Here is a 17,500-nt window from a genome sequence, read left to right on the forward strand (position 1 = left end):
GCACTTGCACCCACGGCCTGAAAGCTGCAGCATCTATACACGCATAATCCACAGCACTACCCACATAACTATAATTGCAGCCGACCAACCACAGCGGGCCTGGACTTGACAGCGAGTCAAGTCCAGGTCCCGAGCATCAAACGCGCCGCCCGAGCCAGGGAGCCAGCCGTAAACGCGCTGTTTCAGACGGCGCCCTGCTCGGCGAGTGCGTCTGCAGGGCCCGAGAAAGCACCGCGTATTCGTCCGCAGCCGGAGGAGGCAGCGCCGCCGACGGTCCCAGTGACGTCATCCCTCAGAAGCATGACTGCTTATGCTAATCCGTTTACAGGTCCTTTGCAGAGACAGCCGCCTCCAAACGAGCCTTTCTCTGCTCGCTGGGAGCTGGCCTGCGGCGACGTGGCCGTCGCCTTCTGGAGATGTCCCAGCTTTTTACGGTGGTGGGACGGTCGTTGTTCCACCTAGAGTGTTCACTCCCCGCCCGCAAGCCGCAATCTGCATATAGATGGCGGCCGGCGACAAATTTATAGGGAGATTTTGGCATGCAAGGTGTCTTTTTCAGAAGAGGGGAAACGGATCGTAGTCATTTATGGATCGCTTAAGATGCGGTCGCTCGCCTGGTGTGAATCACACGGACGGTAATTGCTTTTTTAAGTACAGAAAGTATGCTACGTTAATTCTCTCCAATGGTGACTGCCAATCTTTGTACGTCGTAGATCTGCTATCGCCCTGCTCTGGTTGAGCAGAGTCATGCTCCGACCCACTGCATCGGGCGTGATTTCATATCTGAATCCCAGTGTGGTACTGAACAGTTTTGACCTCACTCTCGTAAAGTGAAGGAAATAAAGCTCAGATGTGTAATTTGTAGTCTACCGTATCAAACAACGAATCTTTGTATTCCGTTAGGAAGACAAAAATCTTTCTGGTGTTCCTTTTGTTCCCAAAACAGCTGTCAGGATAAGTATGTCCATTACATGTATCTGCTGCCTTTCCATGACTCCATAACCAGAAACACACCCGCAATTTCATACTTAAGGCCTGAAAACGTTCGCTTCGCACAGGCTTATGCATGGAATCCACCAGAATTGCTCTTGACGTGGTCGCTAATATTTTCCCACAATTCACCTCAAAACCTGATCGCACCCACACTGGCGGCATCCGACACAAGAACATCACGCCCAATAAAACCGTGTGGCCGTGCTACGATGAACTCACGAAACACGTGAAGAGGTAGTGGTACCGGTCGTCGTTCATCTGCAGCTGCAGCAGCTGAAACGGCGTCAGGTGTGTCAGCTGCGTGGCGCGCCTCGCTCAGACTAGCTATAAGACTGATGACTGACTGATGACTGACTGATGACTGATGACGCCCGCTGACTGGCACCACATCACGACTGCTGAGTAAGCTTTGCTCCAAAAAAAGCGATCAGAAGATTCATCACACATCACGACTGCTGAGTAGGCTTCGCTCCAAACAAAGCGATCAGCAGATTCATCACACACACGACGCGAGCCACCTTCGCATGGCTACCACATGTTCAACCGTGCTTTCATACTTTTTTAAATTGTTTCGTTTCGTTCGATTCCCATAAAATAATCCAGGTGAAGAGATAGCAAGAGAACAATTAACACACTTAACATGAGCGTGGCAAGTCCAACTAAGAAAATCACGGTAAAACAAAAACCGAGTGGAATGAACCTAAATTAAGCCGAATCAGCTACATCTGTAAATCGCCACGAGCAGTTCCGCGCGATCAAATCCGCTGTAAGACATTGTTGGGCATAAATTGAGCCAAACGCTGGATGCTTGTCAAAACAATCGGTCCGTCGCTGCCGCCCGGCGGCGTCCGTCCGCCCCTCCCTCCCCTTCCCCGCACCGCGATCGGCCCGGCCCGCGGCATCGTAAAGACCGCTGAGTGCTGCAGGAGGAATGAAAATGGACGGACGTGAGACGCAGAGGGCCGTATCTCGGACTTCCGCGACTGGGAGACGAGTCCGGGGAGGGGGCTGTGCGTGTGGGCGGCCGTGTGGAGAGGGAGGAGGGGGGAGGGGGGCGATCGCCGGGGAAGGCGTCTGCCGGTCGCGAGAGAGGTGAGGGACAGTGCTCGAGGCTCAACTCCTGCTCGCCGGGACTCGGCAAGATGCTGCCTTTCATCCTTGCGTGAGTCAGCTACATCTGTGTTCCTGATTCGAAACCGATCCATTGACTATTAGTGTGAGCAGAAGTCATGATAAAGGCTGTATATAGGTCGTGAGGGTTGACATGTTTAGTTTACCGCAGCATGCAAAAGGCTGGGGTGCAAATTGATCAACAGGTTAATGGCTTAGGTGGCAGCATGTGGTGGCCCATTTCATCTAATCACGGAACATGCACTGTGCACTAACCTCGGCAAAAGGACATACTGGGTCATCATGGCTTATACTGCGGAGCTAAGGCGCGGGCAGCGTGGCAACAGCAAACACGGAATTAAATGAAATCGCTAAACGTAAGAGTAAGAGGCAGATATCGGCAAATACAGACGCATTTATGCTCAGACCCTATGCAATTAAAAGATCTTAAGCCTACGTTACTCGCCCAAGCGCTACGAAACGAGCGCATAAAGTAATGCGCGACGGAGACATGCTGGAAATCCGCCAATCACCACTCACCGCGTCCTGCCTACAAAACTTGCGCTCGACAGGGGCATCACACCTGCGTTGTGTGTGTTGAGTTGGGGGGGGGGGGGGGGGTTGTGGGAGCAATAGAAGACGCCCAATCAGTAATGGTTTAAATTGCGCTCGTTCGTCTGTCTTCTCCAATGTCCCACCGGATAGATATTCAGATCAAACTGATTATAGATTATATAGATTATATATCAAAGTGCAATGCCCGGACCAGGCGAATAAAATGGCTGGTAAACAAGGCATAGTAATCAATGGCTGGTAAATGAAGAGCATATCACCGATCGAACGGCACAAAACTCACCGATCAAACGGCACATAACTCACCGATCGAACGGCGTATAACTCCCCGATCGAACGGCGCATAACTCACCGATAGAACGGCACATAACTCACCGATCAAAAGGCGTGTAACTCACCGATCGAACGGCGCGTAACTCCCCGATCGAACGGCATGTAACTCACCGATCGACAGGCGTATAACTCACCGATCGAATGGTGCGCAACTCCCCGATCGAAAGACGCGTAACTCATCGATCGAACCGCGTATAACTCACCGATCGGAGGAAGAGTTGTATATTTTCCGGATTCGTGTCCACCACCAGGTTGAAAATGCCCTTGTCCTTGATCTCCCGCAGCACATGGCGGTAGTGTGACGGCCCCGCCTGTCGGATGTACACCTCCATCTCCAGGTCTGGGGGTGCTTTCACCAGGTCCTGTAGCTTCACTAGGCCTGGGGGCAGCAGGTGAAGGCACCACGTCAGGAGTTGGCCACCAGGCCCTGTGGCTTCACTTGACCTGGGGACGGCCGGTGAGGCACCACCTCTGTTTATATCAGCTATTTATATATCAGCAGTTTATATTTATTGTTAACAGCCATCACCTTTCTCTGAACCCGTTGGCTACAACGCGCAAAATGCTCGCAAAAAAAATGTATTGCCACGAATACACATCAGTCGTCGTTGCCGAAGCCCAAATTTGGTAGATCTGAGATCAAGTGAAGTCATGCTAACCACATTTGTCATGAGGCGAAACGCATGGTGGAGAACAAGCCTTCCAGAACAAGCGTTCGTGTATGGCTCGCCGAAGAGGGTCATTTGGCCGCTGGCTAGACGGCCTCAGTCTGATTACAGGACGCCAAGAGTCGTGTCATTGACATGACACGGTAAATGTTCTTTCGTGCTATTTCGCGGGGGCCCGAGGCAGAATGGGTCTGTTCAGCCTTCATTAAATAATGGATTGGCGGTTCAGAGTGCAAACATTCTTTTGTTTTCTGCTGGAAACGAGATACAAAATCTGCCCCGCCAAACTTGTTGCTTTTTGTTCTGTGTGTTGTGCATCCCATTTTATAGCTGAACCAAAATTTTGAGGTACCGATACCACACCAAAAACTGTATTCTGTCACCCGTTTATTTTTCTCATGAGATCATGCAGTAGAAGAAGCCGGATTTCAAGTAAAACAACGATAGGCTTGTGGCCTCCCATGCGTAGCAGACAAAATGGCGCTTGGCATAACAATCACCACGAGAACAGTGAATCAGTGACGTCGGTATGTTCTTTAGGCTGAGGCAAAAAGTGTTTGTGGTTAGATTGGCCAGACAAAAAAAACTTCATGCTTAAAAGGTCTAACGCGTATTATCTTAAGTTACCCATAATTTGTGGGAGTAATTTTGAGGCTGCAGCGATCAAGTTGCTCGCTGCATCCTCCATGGCGACTCCACTATGCAGAAAAATGAATAAGTCTTTTTGTGTGATGATTATCTTTCACCTTCGCTTTTTATGGTATTCCAGTCAAAAGTATTTGGGAGCCCAAGCCAACTTTGGGAGGCTAAACTTCACATCGGGGGCTAGATCTCTCAGAAAAGAAAGCAAATCCACACCCGTGCCACCTTCTCTACGCCTCTAAAACTGCCTGGATCTGGCCGAGGCCGAGAAGCAACTAGCGAGATAAATCCCCCGGCTCTGCCGCTTGAAATCCCTGTCATCTTCATAATAGGACATCCTCTTATCTGGGTCCGACATGGAAGCAAAAACCCTCTCCCCTTCCTGTCCGCGGCAAAAATAGCGACCGACACGCGAAAGCCAGCAGAAATTCGTCCGGTATTTTCCGGATATTGAATCTGCGGCGCGTGGTCATATTACGTCTCGTCCCCAGCGAGCCGGTAAATTCCGATACTCTCCGACCGGAGGGTCTAGTGGACAGCACGGCGGTAAAACACGCGACTAGGCGCCGGCTCGACGCGGGCAGAAAAACAGCATCGAGAAGAAGATCTCCGCCTTCGAAGCGGCCTGCGCGCTCGGCTGCAGGCTGCCCCCGGCTGACACTGCCGGTGAGGTAGCGATCGTAATGCTGCGACATCTTGGCCGCAGGCAGCGAGTAGAACATAGCAGATGGCCCATTCGTCAGTGATCTCTGGTCATCGGCTCAATGGCCTGAAAAGAATCGACGGTATCCCGGCTTATAGAACCTCGGACAAAAGTTTCTTCTAGCTGGAAGAGCCCAGCCTGCATCGCTCGTGCGGCGGTTGCGGCGGACCAACGGCTGTCCTGTCCGCAGAGGAAGCCTCCCGGCGAGCGGGGCACGTGCGCCGACTCGCCACCGGCGCAATCCAACGAGTTCAGCCGTGCGCTCCGGGCTCCGCTGGTTGGGATGCAGACTCTGCGGGACAATCGCCACCACGACCACCCGCGGATAACAAAAATCGCCGCGACGCTTGGCCCGACGTCGGGACCAAAATCGGCTGGACCGGTCGCAGAATCGGTGGCGGCGGTACGCACTGGAAATGATAGCACTAGAGAGGTACCCGGGCTTGGGTTTTACTTCCGATATGGCGTGGAAGAAGAGAGCGGTCGTATCAATTTTGAAAATAGCGATAGTGTTTCGCTGTATGTATTCACTAACACAAAAGACCACAAAGACCGCACGGGAGTGGAAATATTCGAGAGAATCTGGTTGTGTGTCATGCTGACGATAGGCCTCCGGTAGATTGAAGGCCTTCAATAAACAACGAAGCACAGGTTGCGAGGAATATTTCTCATTTGAAGATATTGAAACAAGCATCAGATGTGATTAGACAAGCTCACTTATTGATATTGGCATGCCTTGTAAGTGGAAAGGACTACTCAAGACAGCACAATTTGCTGTTAAGTTAATATGCTCCTCAAAGTGTCATGGTTTGATTACGTCATCGTACCTTGTACAACATTGATAGAGAGCCAATTAACGGCCGTCATATCTGGGAATCGTGCATGCGAACGCCAGATTTGAGCGCCTCGACAATTATATTATTTTTGGTTTGATCGCCGCATGGCTTATGGAATGGCAGGCTTTGAATGACGCTATTACAATGTCATAAGTGCCAAGCTGGCTTTAAAGTACTCTCCCCGATATACCTCTCTCCACTTTGGGAGACGTTTACTTCAGAAACTAGAGGGTCTTATGTCTTAAAAAGGCAGGATTGTGAACAGCACCGAAAGATCTTCAAGATGGCTTTTTCAGTTCAAAACCCCATATAAATGTGGGACGCTCTTTTTAGTTGACGCTGTCAAGGAAGCATCGACATATTAAAAAACTCGTTGTGTAGTGTTCATCGTCGTCGTGAGTGAACATGACCAATCGCAAGCATCAGTGCAGTTTAAAACATCAAGTTGGCCAATATAGCCAATGCTTCCTTGACAATGACGTTTCATCAGCGTCTCCTGGTTTATTACAGGTTGATTATTGTCAGGATAAGATTTCCCGGAAGGTCAAAGTCTGTGTTCCTTATGTTATGTACTCGGGGTGAATCGTTTCTTTGTAGCGTCTTCTACAAATTGTCTTATGTATCCTGGTCTTACCACAATCTCCTCCAACGCCTGACGACAGGTTGTTACTTCATCATCAACGCACGCGCACAACAATGCATGAAGATGCGCATCAGGTCTCAGTATATGCCTGCTGACAGTTAAGTTAACTCGTAGTACAGTTAAGTTAGAGGCTCTCTAGAGTAAACAACAACAGGCTGGCTGACATCATCTGATGATAAAACCTACGCAACATAGCATGCACAGAAACATGAGAAAGACACCGCATAATAAAAGCATGTGTGCGACAAGAGATACGAACAAACAAGACTGAAAAGGTATACCACCTCGACCAAAAAGGCGGCATATCAAAGACTTCTGCTGAGCAGCGTGTCGGTCGTGCGGAACGGCAGATGAAAAAGAAATAGCATCGGATTCAGCGTGAAGTCAATTTCGCGTTTCCATCTCTGCCAAGTGTCGTCTGATATAGAAAACAAAATGTCAAAGACTGGAGCACGGACAGGCTTTTGATACGCAGCAGACGACTTTCAGGGTTCTGTTTATTGGGGGAGACGTTTGGCGCAGCTCGAGTATAAGGATATGCTGCGGCGAGATTGAAACATCATCCACAGAGCAGAAATACTGTCTGAGAAGTAAACGACAAAGCCAACACATATGTCCGGCCACGTATGCGCGCCCTTCACAATAAAACATGTGGGCATACAAACGAAAACAGGAAAACAGACGAACGCTCCTCTGAGCGTATGGTTCCAAATTGCTCATCAGCTGGAAGTGTCGCCAAAAGAATACTTAGAGCGGTATTTCTGAGCATGTTTTTTTGCAATTATCATTACGACTTCCAGTAATCCTTTCGAGCAGCATGAGCAGCGTCATGTATCTGTCTGACCTTTGTCAGTGCTTTTTGTAGCGTAGCCCGAGCCTAGGGGGGTTCAGGTATCCGTGCGGTGCAGATTTGCGACAAAATGCTGTTTGCGTTGGATTTAGAGTGGGATGGCATACCAATGACAAAACCACATTTCATGCGAGATTATGCCATTGCAAATACAAGGACGAGCATCTAACTTTTGCCCCTGATACCGTCATGTTATCTAAGTTTTTGAAAGATGAAAGCTTTGAACTGTGTTTATTTTGATGCCGCGTGATTTTATTTCAAGCCTAAAGACTCGATGCGATGGAACTCCATTTCTGTCATAAGCTCTCAGAGTAGGATATGCAAGGCGACTCATCGGCTCGCATCCGGACTTCACCCAAAGGATAAGTTTAAAATACATACGCAAAAGGCCTGATAAATTTCTCAGTATCGTGACCTTTCATGCCGAAAATAACCGACTATTAGTCCAGCGAAGACCTTCAAGCAATGTCAAGGTCAAGGTAAGAAAGGCTTTCAACACCTTTTTTGCATCGTGGTTTCTATATTGTGGGATGGCAATTACCAATCTTTAAAAAAATCCGAAGAAACAGGTTCACCAAGGATATCAGCAGCATAGAAATACGCTATAAATATACTTGAGTATTTACCCTATGCCCGTGATCGACTGACATCCTCGTTGGGCTGTTCCTCGTTCCAATGGAAGCCCAAAGTCAGTTATAATCGACGTAAGAAGTCAATATCTCAAATGAAACACCAAACGAAACGTTACGATCACGAAATGTTTTGGCTTGCAAATATCAGATGTCACGTCCGCAGAATTTTCCTCAGATGACTCCGCCATAGCCCTGTGAGCTTCAGCGCCCCGGTGCTAAGGTGTATGAACGTAAGCGCTCCATATGTGGAAATACCACAACCCTACATCAAAGGCGCGATTTGTGGAATATGTATATATATATATATATATATATATATATATATATATATATATATGTATATATATATCTCCCATTTTTCAAGTCCGACTTGCCTCAACGGGAGCCAGCTTGCGCCGGCGTTTCACTCCGACTCGCCTCACCCGCGTCCTCCTCGTAGACGACGGCCACGCGGGTCCAGTTGAGGAAGCCCATGAGGTCCCTGAAGGCGCGCGTGAGGTCCTGGTAGCTGGGATGCAGGTTAACGCTGAACTGGCGGCGCCGCGGGTCCACGTCCAGCCGCGTCTCCACGTGCGGCACGTCCAGCGAGTCGCAGATGCTCTGCACGTGCGCGCCGAGCAGCGTGTCGGAGGGGCCGAACAGGCCGAACACGCCCCCCTGCAGCTGGCCGCACGCTGTCAAAATCGAGGGGGGGGGGAGGTTACGAGGCTGAGCAGGCAGGCACCCCGCACTGAGACTACCAGCACGCTGCGGATGTCGGGCAAGAACACCTGGTGCCCATTGCCGCCACACATGACGGCGAGACGCGCCGCGGCACACGCGTTCGAGCCGACAAGTGTCCCGACATCGATCAGGAACGTTGCGCCGCAGACCTGGATCACACAGCAGAGCATACTGCAAGGGAACGCCGTAATCACCGCTAAATGCCCTGTAGCTTCGAGCTATGGGACATTCAACGCAGGCAGCTTCATAGCCCCGTGTAGCCAGCCGTAGTTATCTCCATAGCCAAGTGTCTTCCAAGTCGCCTTGTGGCAGTAAATGGCCTGATGCGGTCAGCGCTCAGCGTCTACAACATTCGCGAGAGATCGAGACGGATAGACAACACATGCATTTGTGTGTGTCGTGAAGTGATCGGAAGATCAGTTGCCTACGTTTCAAGAAACGCAAAAACAGCGCATTACAGTCGGGTCAATTACTTCATGTACCGTGCTTGATACACACGGTCATCACACCACACCACAGCACGCCTCCGTGCACGTCCGAAAGAGCCCGCCGTCGCCGAAGCCGACGCTGCAGTATCCCTACGTCTACCTCCCCTCCCCTTCCCCCAGATGGACTGAGCGACAGACGCGGTGTCGCTCAGTCCATCGCCGCGGGCACTGTATCACGTGGTCCACACCCCGGGCCGCATAACGAGCGCGCCCTGTCGGGGGAAGAGGAATCGTCCCCGCGTTGGGGGGCCGCGAGGGGGGAAAGCGTAGGAGCAGGGCCGGGTACGGGTCAGAGGGCGGCACGTGCGTCGTTACCGACGATGGGCGGGCGCCGTTGTCGGCCAGAGCTATTCCGACGTAGCGGGGTTGATGGCTGCGGCACCGGTCGTTCAAAGCTGTGGAGGGTGGATGGATGCGACTGGGAGGAATGCGACTATGCTGGACGGGCAGGGCTATCACGTAGCAAAAGCGGGTGCAAATCATAGCAGCAAACACCGGAATTCAAATCTACGGGCACTGGGTAAGTGTAAAATAAACATAACGTGACATTAACATGGCATTCAATGAAATTGTAACGTTACTTCAAATATACGGGACAACTTCGATTCATCGAACACTCGAACCGACCAATTCCTTCCAACGTCTTGCCGCACGGACACACGAGCACATCTCAAGGGAGTTCAGACATAACCCACATATACTGCAGGACATTCGCCTGTCCAAACGTTCCCGTTCGCGGCCATACCTTTCTTAGCGGCGTGAAAGCTGTCGTCGCGGTAGGCGTACTGGATGTCGTACTCCAGCGTGATGTTGGGCAGCAGTAGCGTGTCACTGTTGACCTTCAGCACCGCGTACTTGAAGGCCATCTCCACATGGCCGCCTCGGCGGTCTTCGGTAAATATCGCCCCTGTTGATACCGACAGTGAAGGATCAGGCCGTTGAGGGTATGAATGGGCGTGTGGTACGAGGCATTGGTACGAGACACTGGGACTAGGATCTCGTCCTGTCGCAAGAAACTCTACTGTTCGTAATTTCCACCAGGGACGGAAATGCTAGTGAGTAGGGTTTGGTTTGCCGTTCGGTTGGAGGCGTGCCCCAAATTTTGAGAAGAAAGTGGGCCACATCCGGGAAGAGGCCCGTTTGATGGCTCATTTTGGGAGAAGTTTCTGTCATTTTCCACTGTTCATCCCCAGCGCTTGTTGCGAGACTACGGTCCTGCAAATGACTCTGCTAGATGCATACACTGATAAACAATTTAACGATTGAACGGATACTGTTTCGTCGGTGTACCTGTTTTGCGTTGTAAGTCAACGCAGCAATCGATCGGACATTCGCCAACTGGACTTGATGACAACTCAATCCTCGTGGCACCCGTACACTACACCCGCGTGCCGGATACAAGGGCCTTGATGATACGTCTATTCGGACCGATGACGGTGATGAGCGAATATGACCCCTGTAGACGGAAGTAGCACCAGCCGTATTGCCGCCCCGTGTTTGAGTGTTGACACCTTCTTTAGCACGCAACATGAGTAAACAGACATGCCGATGGCTGCGTGTGCGTCATCGGGCTGTGGTCACATTCCACGACACTACACCCACGTGCACAGATGTCCATTCGTAGTGTTTTAGGTGGGCCACTGCCTTCACCCCCTCCATATCCAATTTGGCCAACCCAACGGTGTTGCTCCAACTTTCTGGAGCCTAAGTAAAAGCATGGCTTTTGGAATCAGAGTCCAAAGTTGTTTTAATTCTCAGGAGATTTCCACTCATTGTTTCACAGGTTAAAAAAAACATAATAAAAAACACTTAACTGCGATGTCATGCTCAGTTGAGCCCAGCTGACTAAGCTAACCACACTTTACAAGTTCAACATGCCTATCTTGCTTACTTATGTATTTCTATTTTTCCTGCGTGCTGCACATGTCTAACCAATCAATCCTTTGTCTTGCTGACTCTGGTCCAGTTTTGCGCCTTGCCTGACATTATTAGCGATGCCATTCTTACCGTCTGACACCATCTGGCATTTTTTAACAACTTTTCCAATTCTACGGACGGTAGCAAGTTGTTTGTTTTGCCGCGCTGTCTTATCGAAAAAATGAAACAAACCGGTCGAATATTAGCACCCAAAAGCATCGAGTTTTTGACCGTCTACGTTCGGAAGAGCCTTTGAAATTTGCCACCCTCCACTTCGTCGTGAGTATTCGGTGGCATACCCCCGAAAGCCTGTCGATCGACACCAGCCGACTAAACCGAGGGCGGTAATCGCCCGGAAAGGACCGCCAAAACCACACCAGCCGTGTTGAACGTGCATAACGCGGCGCTTTATTGCAATCTGCACCCTACTTTACGGCTACCGGCCGTGGGCCTCCGTAGCAGCCCGTAATAGTTACGCACATCAACTTATCTCTTTATTTCCGGAGCCTGAAATCACATAACATCGACCCTATGTCGATTACCAAAACCTGGTCTCGATGAAAGACGCCAAACAAAATGATCATGATGCCCAACGATACCTTACGCCGAGACATAGCAAGGCAACAAATAAGAGCAGTGCTCTAGCTCCCTATTCAGTTGTGGAGGGGAGGGGGCGGACTACAACTCCAAAACGTCGAGACATGAGGACCTCAAATCCGGGTAAGAATTTGCTTTTTAGTGTATGTAGGGCTAGGTTTTCTCGCCCAATCACCCCAACCACATTGAGTGAAACTTCCCCTCCGTGATGGAGGCTCAATGACCGCGACACGCGGCGGGTTTGCTACCAGATTTCCCCAGCGTCAAATCTGGCCCCTGCGTCGGCCAGTGGGCCGAAGTGACTAACAATGATCCTATCTTGGCAATGCTCCTAAAGTTGGCCTGGGGCAGTGTTCGAAGTGGCCTGTAGCAGGGTCGCCCCTCAGGACCCACGATCAAGTGCTCGGTTGGAGAGCACGGGGGCTGGGTGCAGGTCACGTTAAGGAGCTCGTGCCGCAAGGCAGGCCCCCCAAATGTCGGTCAGGGGGCCAACTGTGCCAACTGTGGACACCCCGGGGCAATATGGGCCTCTATTTGGGTCAGAGACCACCAACACTGAACAGTCGATTTGAGCCCTGGGGGAACATTTCCCAAACAGCGATAAGGGCGAGACCCACAATATGCACTGTTTGATATCCCTGAAACAATGAGTGTGCCTGTGTCGGTCAGGAGCTCACATTGCCGAGCAGTGGCACAAGCCCAGTGCATGTGTCGACAAGCGACCCAGAATCGCATGCTTAACAGGGAAAGGGACGGCGCCCCGAATGAAAAGGGACTCTTCCGCTGGCCGGGGCCTTCCGACAAGGAAAGCTCATGTGAGAGGCCAGAAGCTGTTAGCTTTCTTTGTCCGAAATAAGCAGTCAGAGATCCGCACCGATCCTTGGCATTGTTGTGCCACGTGATCAGCCATTATTCATGTTAGAGGTTTTGCTTTGCCTTATTTTTTTGTCTTTTTCAATTATGTTGTGATAGCCTCCTCAAAAAATAGCAATACCTTTTGTTTTGTAGAGCCCCAAAACCTAGCGCTGGGAAGGAAACAGTCATTGGTGGTGGTAGCCAAACATGACGAAACGGTGCCAAAAGAAACAAGAAGGGAAGGGACATTGAGACAAAGATTCTAGAAGGATGAAACAAGAGGACAAGAAGGAGACGAGAAGAAAGACGGAGAGAAAAAGGGAAGAGGAGGGAATGAAAAACGGTGGGATTGGCTGAGGGAGATACAGAAGATAAATGTCTTCTATAACTTGCATGGCTATGGCACCTCGACTGAATAGCTGCAGCGCATAGGACCATTTCTCATCCAGAGACGGTAAATCACGAGGTAGCGTTTCTTCCATCCCACTCCTGCAGTTTCCTGGCACCTTTAGCCGCATCATAAATTCGACCTCCAAACACCAAGCAACGTAGAATGACAGCACAACGCCGTGGGAGAGAGCGATGCTCGGGCTAGAGGCTACCATGCCGTTCGAAGACTCAAGCAGACATCAGGAAAGGCAGACAACCGCCGGCTGCTTTGATGCACGCATTTCAGATGACAACAGAATTCCATGCTGTCAGATATTGTGCGGTACTGCACCGCTGTACCCTTGGCCGGATTCCCCGGCGCTCCGTAGCGCGACCCTTTTCCACCCATCCCCCCGGGCATGGTTTATTCATGCCCCTGAGCCGGGGGGGGGGGGGGATCACTGAAGGTGTCCGCGGCGCCGCCCTCGCCCTCCCCATGCCCAAGACTGACAGATCGCTGGCCGCCCTCTTCCCTCCCCGACTTCCCTCCTCTTTCCTCCTCCCCCTCTTCCCTTCCCTCCCCGACTTCCCTCCTCCTCTTCCCCCGACTGGCCGTGTTGCCGGCTGTCGTTGAGTCCGGGCCGCGGACGTGGCGTATGGTTACGACGTGGCCACTGCGGTCACGGAGAAACATAGACGACGAGGATTCCCCGTCGCCTGTGACGTTATTGATTTCGCGTTAGTCGTGAGCCGTTAAAATGTCATGGCGGATGTTTGTTCGCCAGGACTCGCGCGTTGGCTTGCGCGTGATTATGCACGCGACACACACACACACACACACACACACACACACACACACACACACACACACACATACATGCACACACACACACACACACACACACACACACACACACACACACACACACACACACACACACACACACACACACCAGCATCGAATGCGGTCTTCGCCGGCGGATCTTTTTTCCGTAATCGCCTGGGGTGGCGTCGTATGATCGTCACGGGCGGGTCGTGGGGCGCAGGATCAGCGACGCAGTATATTTACCGCGACGACGGCCTGGCTGCTATTCTCTCCGGACAGTGGTCTGCCGAGCGAGGAGGGAGAGAGAGGGACGGTGATGCCACCAGCTGTTAGATGGCCGGAAGAATGCAAGAGAGTGAACAGAATGCTGGGTGAAAAGCGAGGAGATAGGCAGTGTGAGATCTGTTGACGACAGCCAAGTAGGATACAGGCAGCAATATTTGGGAGAACGATGACACTTACACATGCATGCAAAGGAAAAGAGAGGATTATATGGGATGGGGGAGACTGGGCGCGGATAGAACAGGTCCATACACGTATCAATGCAGTGAGGAAACGGGCGGCCAGTCGGTAATAACGCGGACCGGACGGGAGACAGCTGAAGCATGCGGTCTGCGGAACTCAGGGCGGTCTTGGGTAACCTGACGTCATAAGAGCGTTCAAAGTATACTACCATGACGCGTGATGATGTATTATGCACTCGTACCGGAAGGTGTTGTTAAGGGACATTTCCCCGCGGACATTATCTGGTCACTCAACAAAAATGCGATTGACGGTATCACGACAACAGGCTTATAACTCATTGTCCGCCAGTAGTGGTCGGTAAATGATAAGAGATTAGATCAAAATGCTGCAAAATGGGCTAATAATGTTTTCCTGCACCATATTTTGAACTATTAAATTAATTACAAAAACTCATTGCCAGGAAATTCAGGCACTGCTTCTTCTGACGGAGGCATTTCAGTTTTCGACAGCAACACGGTAAGACACCCAAGAGGAAAGCGGCTAGTGGCAGATAGAGAGGGAGAGAGAGGGGGAGAGAGAGAGAGAGCCCTCTTGTCTCCACTGTCCTTCTTTCGCTCTCCCTCTGATATGCAGAAAGGAGGTACAATGCCAGCATCAGGGCGTTCCCTTGTCTGCACGTGCACTCCGGGACGTCCGGAAGCCTTAGACAGGGGCGTGGGCGGGGGGGGGGGGGGGGGGGCGCGTGCCGACATGGAGGAGAGGGAAGAGCGTGAGAACACCGCTGCCGCCGTCCGGTTATATCTCTCGTCAGCGCCTGTAGCACGAAGTGACGTCACTGGGCGCGGTGTGCCGCCATTACGGCTCGGCTTCACACGGCATAGTGCAACGTGGTTTAACTGGTGGGATGTGACGCCACTGTGGCGGCGTAGCCTGATGGTGGGGTGGCGGATGTGACCACGATGTGACGTCATCGTGGCGTGGCGTGCCATTGCTGTGACGTAACATAACATGACGGTGGTGTGACGTGACTCCAGCGCACTGTAACGAGTGCATCGCAGATAGACCCACACCTGGGTAAATTCAAGGCGTTGCAGCACAGACTTAAATGTACATGTGACGTGATTAATGGAAACTATCCCCGCCATCTTGTATAAGTTGTTGCCCAGCCAGAATGAAATTCGTCGAACCAGTTCTTATCTTGAAGTTCTTAATTTCCCGCTCTTGAAGTAGTGCGTCATAACTTTGATGGCGTTTCTAATAAAAGAGCTTAAATAAGGGAGTTCGTTGATAACATGGGGATTAAGACGGGCAGCTCTGTTCATCATACCGATTTTTGGCGGCCCAAGCAAAGCGCAATGAAATTGTCTCTCACTGCTGTGAAACGCCCAAAAATTTCCATGCCATGCCTGGCCAAATCTCGCCCATCCAGTGCATGCCTGTTGTCCAGACTGCATGTAATCCAACATCGTCTCACAAGTCAATGGTTTTGCAATGTTGCACTATAATCTACTTCATCGTGCAGCCACCTGAAGGCTGTAAACATCCCCTTCTGGATTTTGAGAAAAATTCCCATAACCTGACAGGCCAACTCAAATAGCTTTCGGTATTGCCTTGACAGGTAATGAAATGCACCTATTTGGGACGAGAACAGATTCGGTGTAAGGTTAGGTCAGATGGGATGTCATTGGTGAAAGCTTGCACGGCGAAATTTCCCTATCCATGCAACTTATCACAGCATTCTTTGTTGTTCTTAATGCTTTGATGTAAATTACCAGCTGGTTTGACTGCCTGACGCTGACATTGTCACTGATGACACTGCCGCTGACATTGTCACTGATGACACTGCCACTGCCACTGCCTCTGACACTGCCTCTGTCTGCTAGCCAGTATCAGCCACACTGCACCAGGCCACACCAGGTCAGCATAAGAGGTCACGTCAGGTTAACTAAGCAGCGCTGAGCGAAATTGATTCGTGAAGGTTGTTTATGTTAAGCACGCCATGATAAATGGCGCATTTAAAACTGACTGCCTGTGAAGTCATGTGGATCAAAGGAGGATGGATGATATGCAGACCACATCGAATGGGCAGCATGATCCTGACATGACATGATAGAGTTACAACCTGACCAGACCGGACCTGACCACCGACCTCTGTCAACGCCATGACATGATTCCGAAGCGCAAGGCACGCTTTCCCGTTTGGTGCCTATCGAACGACGAAAGGACTACTGTTATAAGCACCCGATGCCCTGAGGCCTTTCGAAAAATCGAGTATCGTCACATTATTTTGCGTGATCTGTGACGTAATTTTCGTGACGTCAGTCATATCACACATGAGACAGCTGGTTGTTTATTAGCGCCTTGAATTTATCTAAATCTTAAAACGCGACCGGCCAGCTTTCAGACGGCTGTCGCGCATCTGGCTATCGCGCATCAGACGGCTATCGCGCATCTGGCTATCACGCATCAGACGGCTATCGCGCATCTCTATCTGGCATCTGGTTCAATGGTTGGCGCGCAATCATACCAGACATCGAATTACTCCGGAGGTCGCCTATAAATTGGCTGGCCGTCTGCCGGCCATGTCTTACCACGGCCGCTGGATTGATCAACGATCCCATGAATGTTAATAAGCCGCTCACTGTCAGGCTGCGCCGGGATGGTCAGCCGATCGAGAGGGGCTGATTAAGGCTGATGTACATCCAGGACACCACACGTAGGGGCATAGCCAGGCTTGTACAAGCGGGGCCAGCGGATGGGAACATGTTCTAAGACGAAAAGACAGTCGGCTAAAACCGATTGCTTTGTGGAAGATCGATAATGAACACTGGCCGCGTCTAGTACTGATATTTTTTCAACGATGACTCTAACGTTAGTTAAGGCCTAATTTACCGCGAATCCACAAGTTTTTACGAGAATGATAGGTGGGTGGTAATCTTTCGAATGTCAAATCAAGGTAATCGAGGGTGAATTGCGTCAAACTAGGTCCTCAAACAAAATGCATGTTGTTCGTCAGTAACAAAAGGAACGTCAAGAAAGCGTAAATAAGTACGGATATCCGGCAAACGACCAATGGTTAGCATGACATATCAATAAGCATATCCAATGCTGCATAACCACGACGTAAATATTGATATTGGAGTCAGGTGTGGCCAAATTAAGCCCTGGTCAGTGGCATATGACATGCTATGTAAGAAATTGACCGCGATCATTTTTAAAGGAAGTGCTCCACATTTGTACATGGTTTTAACTTGAAATAACCATTTTAAAGATCGTC

General features: G+C 50.6%; 1 protein-coding gene across 1 annotated transcript in view; it reads right to left on the reverse strand.

Moving 5' to 3' along the window:
• Window positions 1-1,197: 1,197 nt before the first annotated feature.
• LOC119095078 (glutamate receptor ionotropic, kainate 1) overlaps window positions 1,198-17,500 on the reverse strand; it is a 21,361-nt gene continuing 5,058 nt past the window's right edge. Inside the window, exons 3-6 of the mRNA XM_037217971.1 lie at window positions 9,940-10,101; window positions 8,406-8,657; window positions 3,213-3,388; window positions 1,198-1,266 (exon numbers count right to left, since the gene is read on the reverse strand). Of these exons, the coding sequence (XP_037073866.1) occupies window positions 1,198-1,266; window positions 3,213-3,388; window positions 8,406-8,657; window positions 9,940-10,101 (659 nt within the window). The remainder of the gene's footprint in view (window positions 1,267-3,212; window positions 3,389-8,405; window positions 8,658-9,939; window positions 10,102-17,500) is intronic.

This window comes from Pollicipes pollicipes, unplaced genomic scaffold (genome assembly GCF_011947565.3).
Source record: "Pollicipes pollicipes isolate AB1234 unplaced genomic scaffold, Ppol_2.1 Scaffold_4219;HRSCAF=4965_pilon_pilon_pilon, whole genome shotgun sequence".
Lineage (NCBI taxonomy): Eukaryota > Metazoa > Arthropoda > Thecostraca > Pollicipedomorpha > Pollicipedidae > Pollicipes > Pollicipes pollicipes.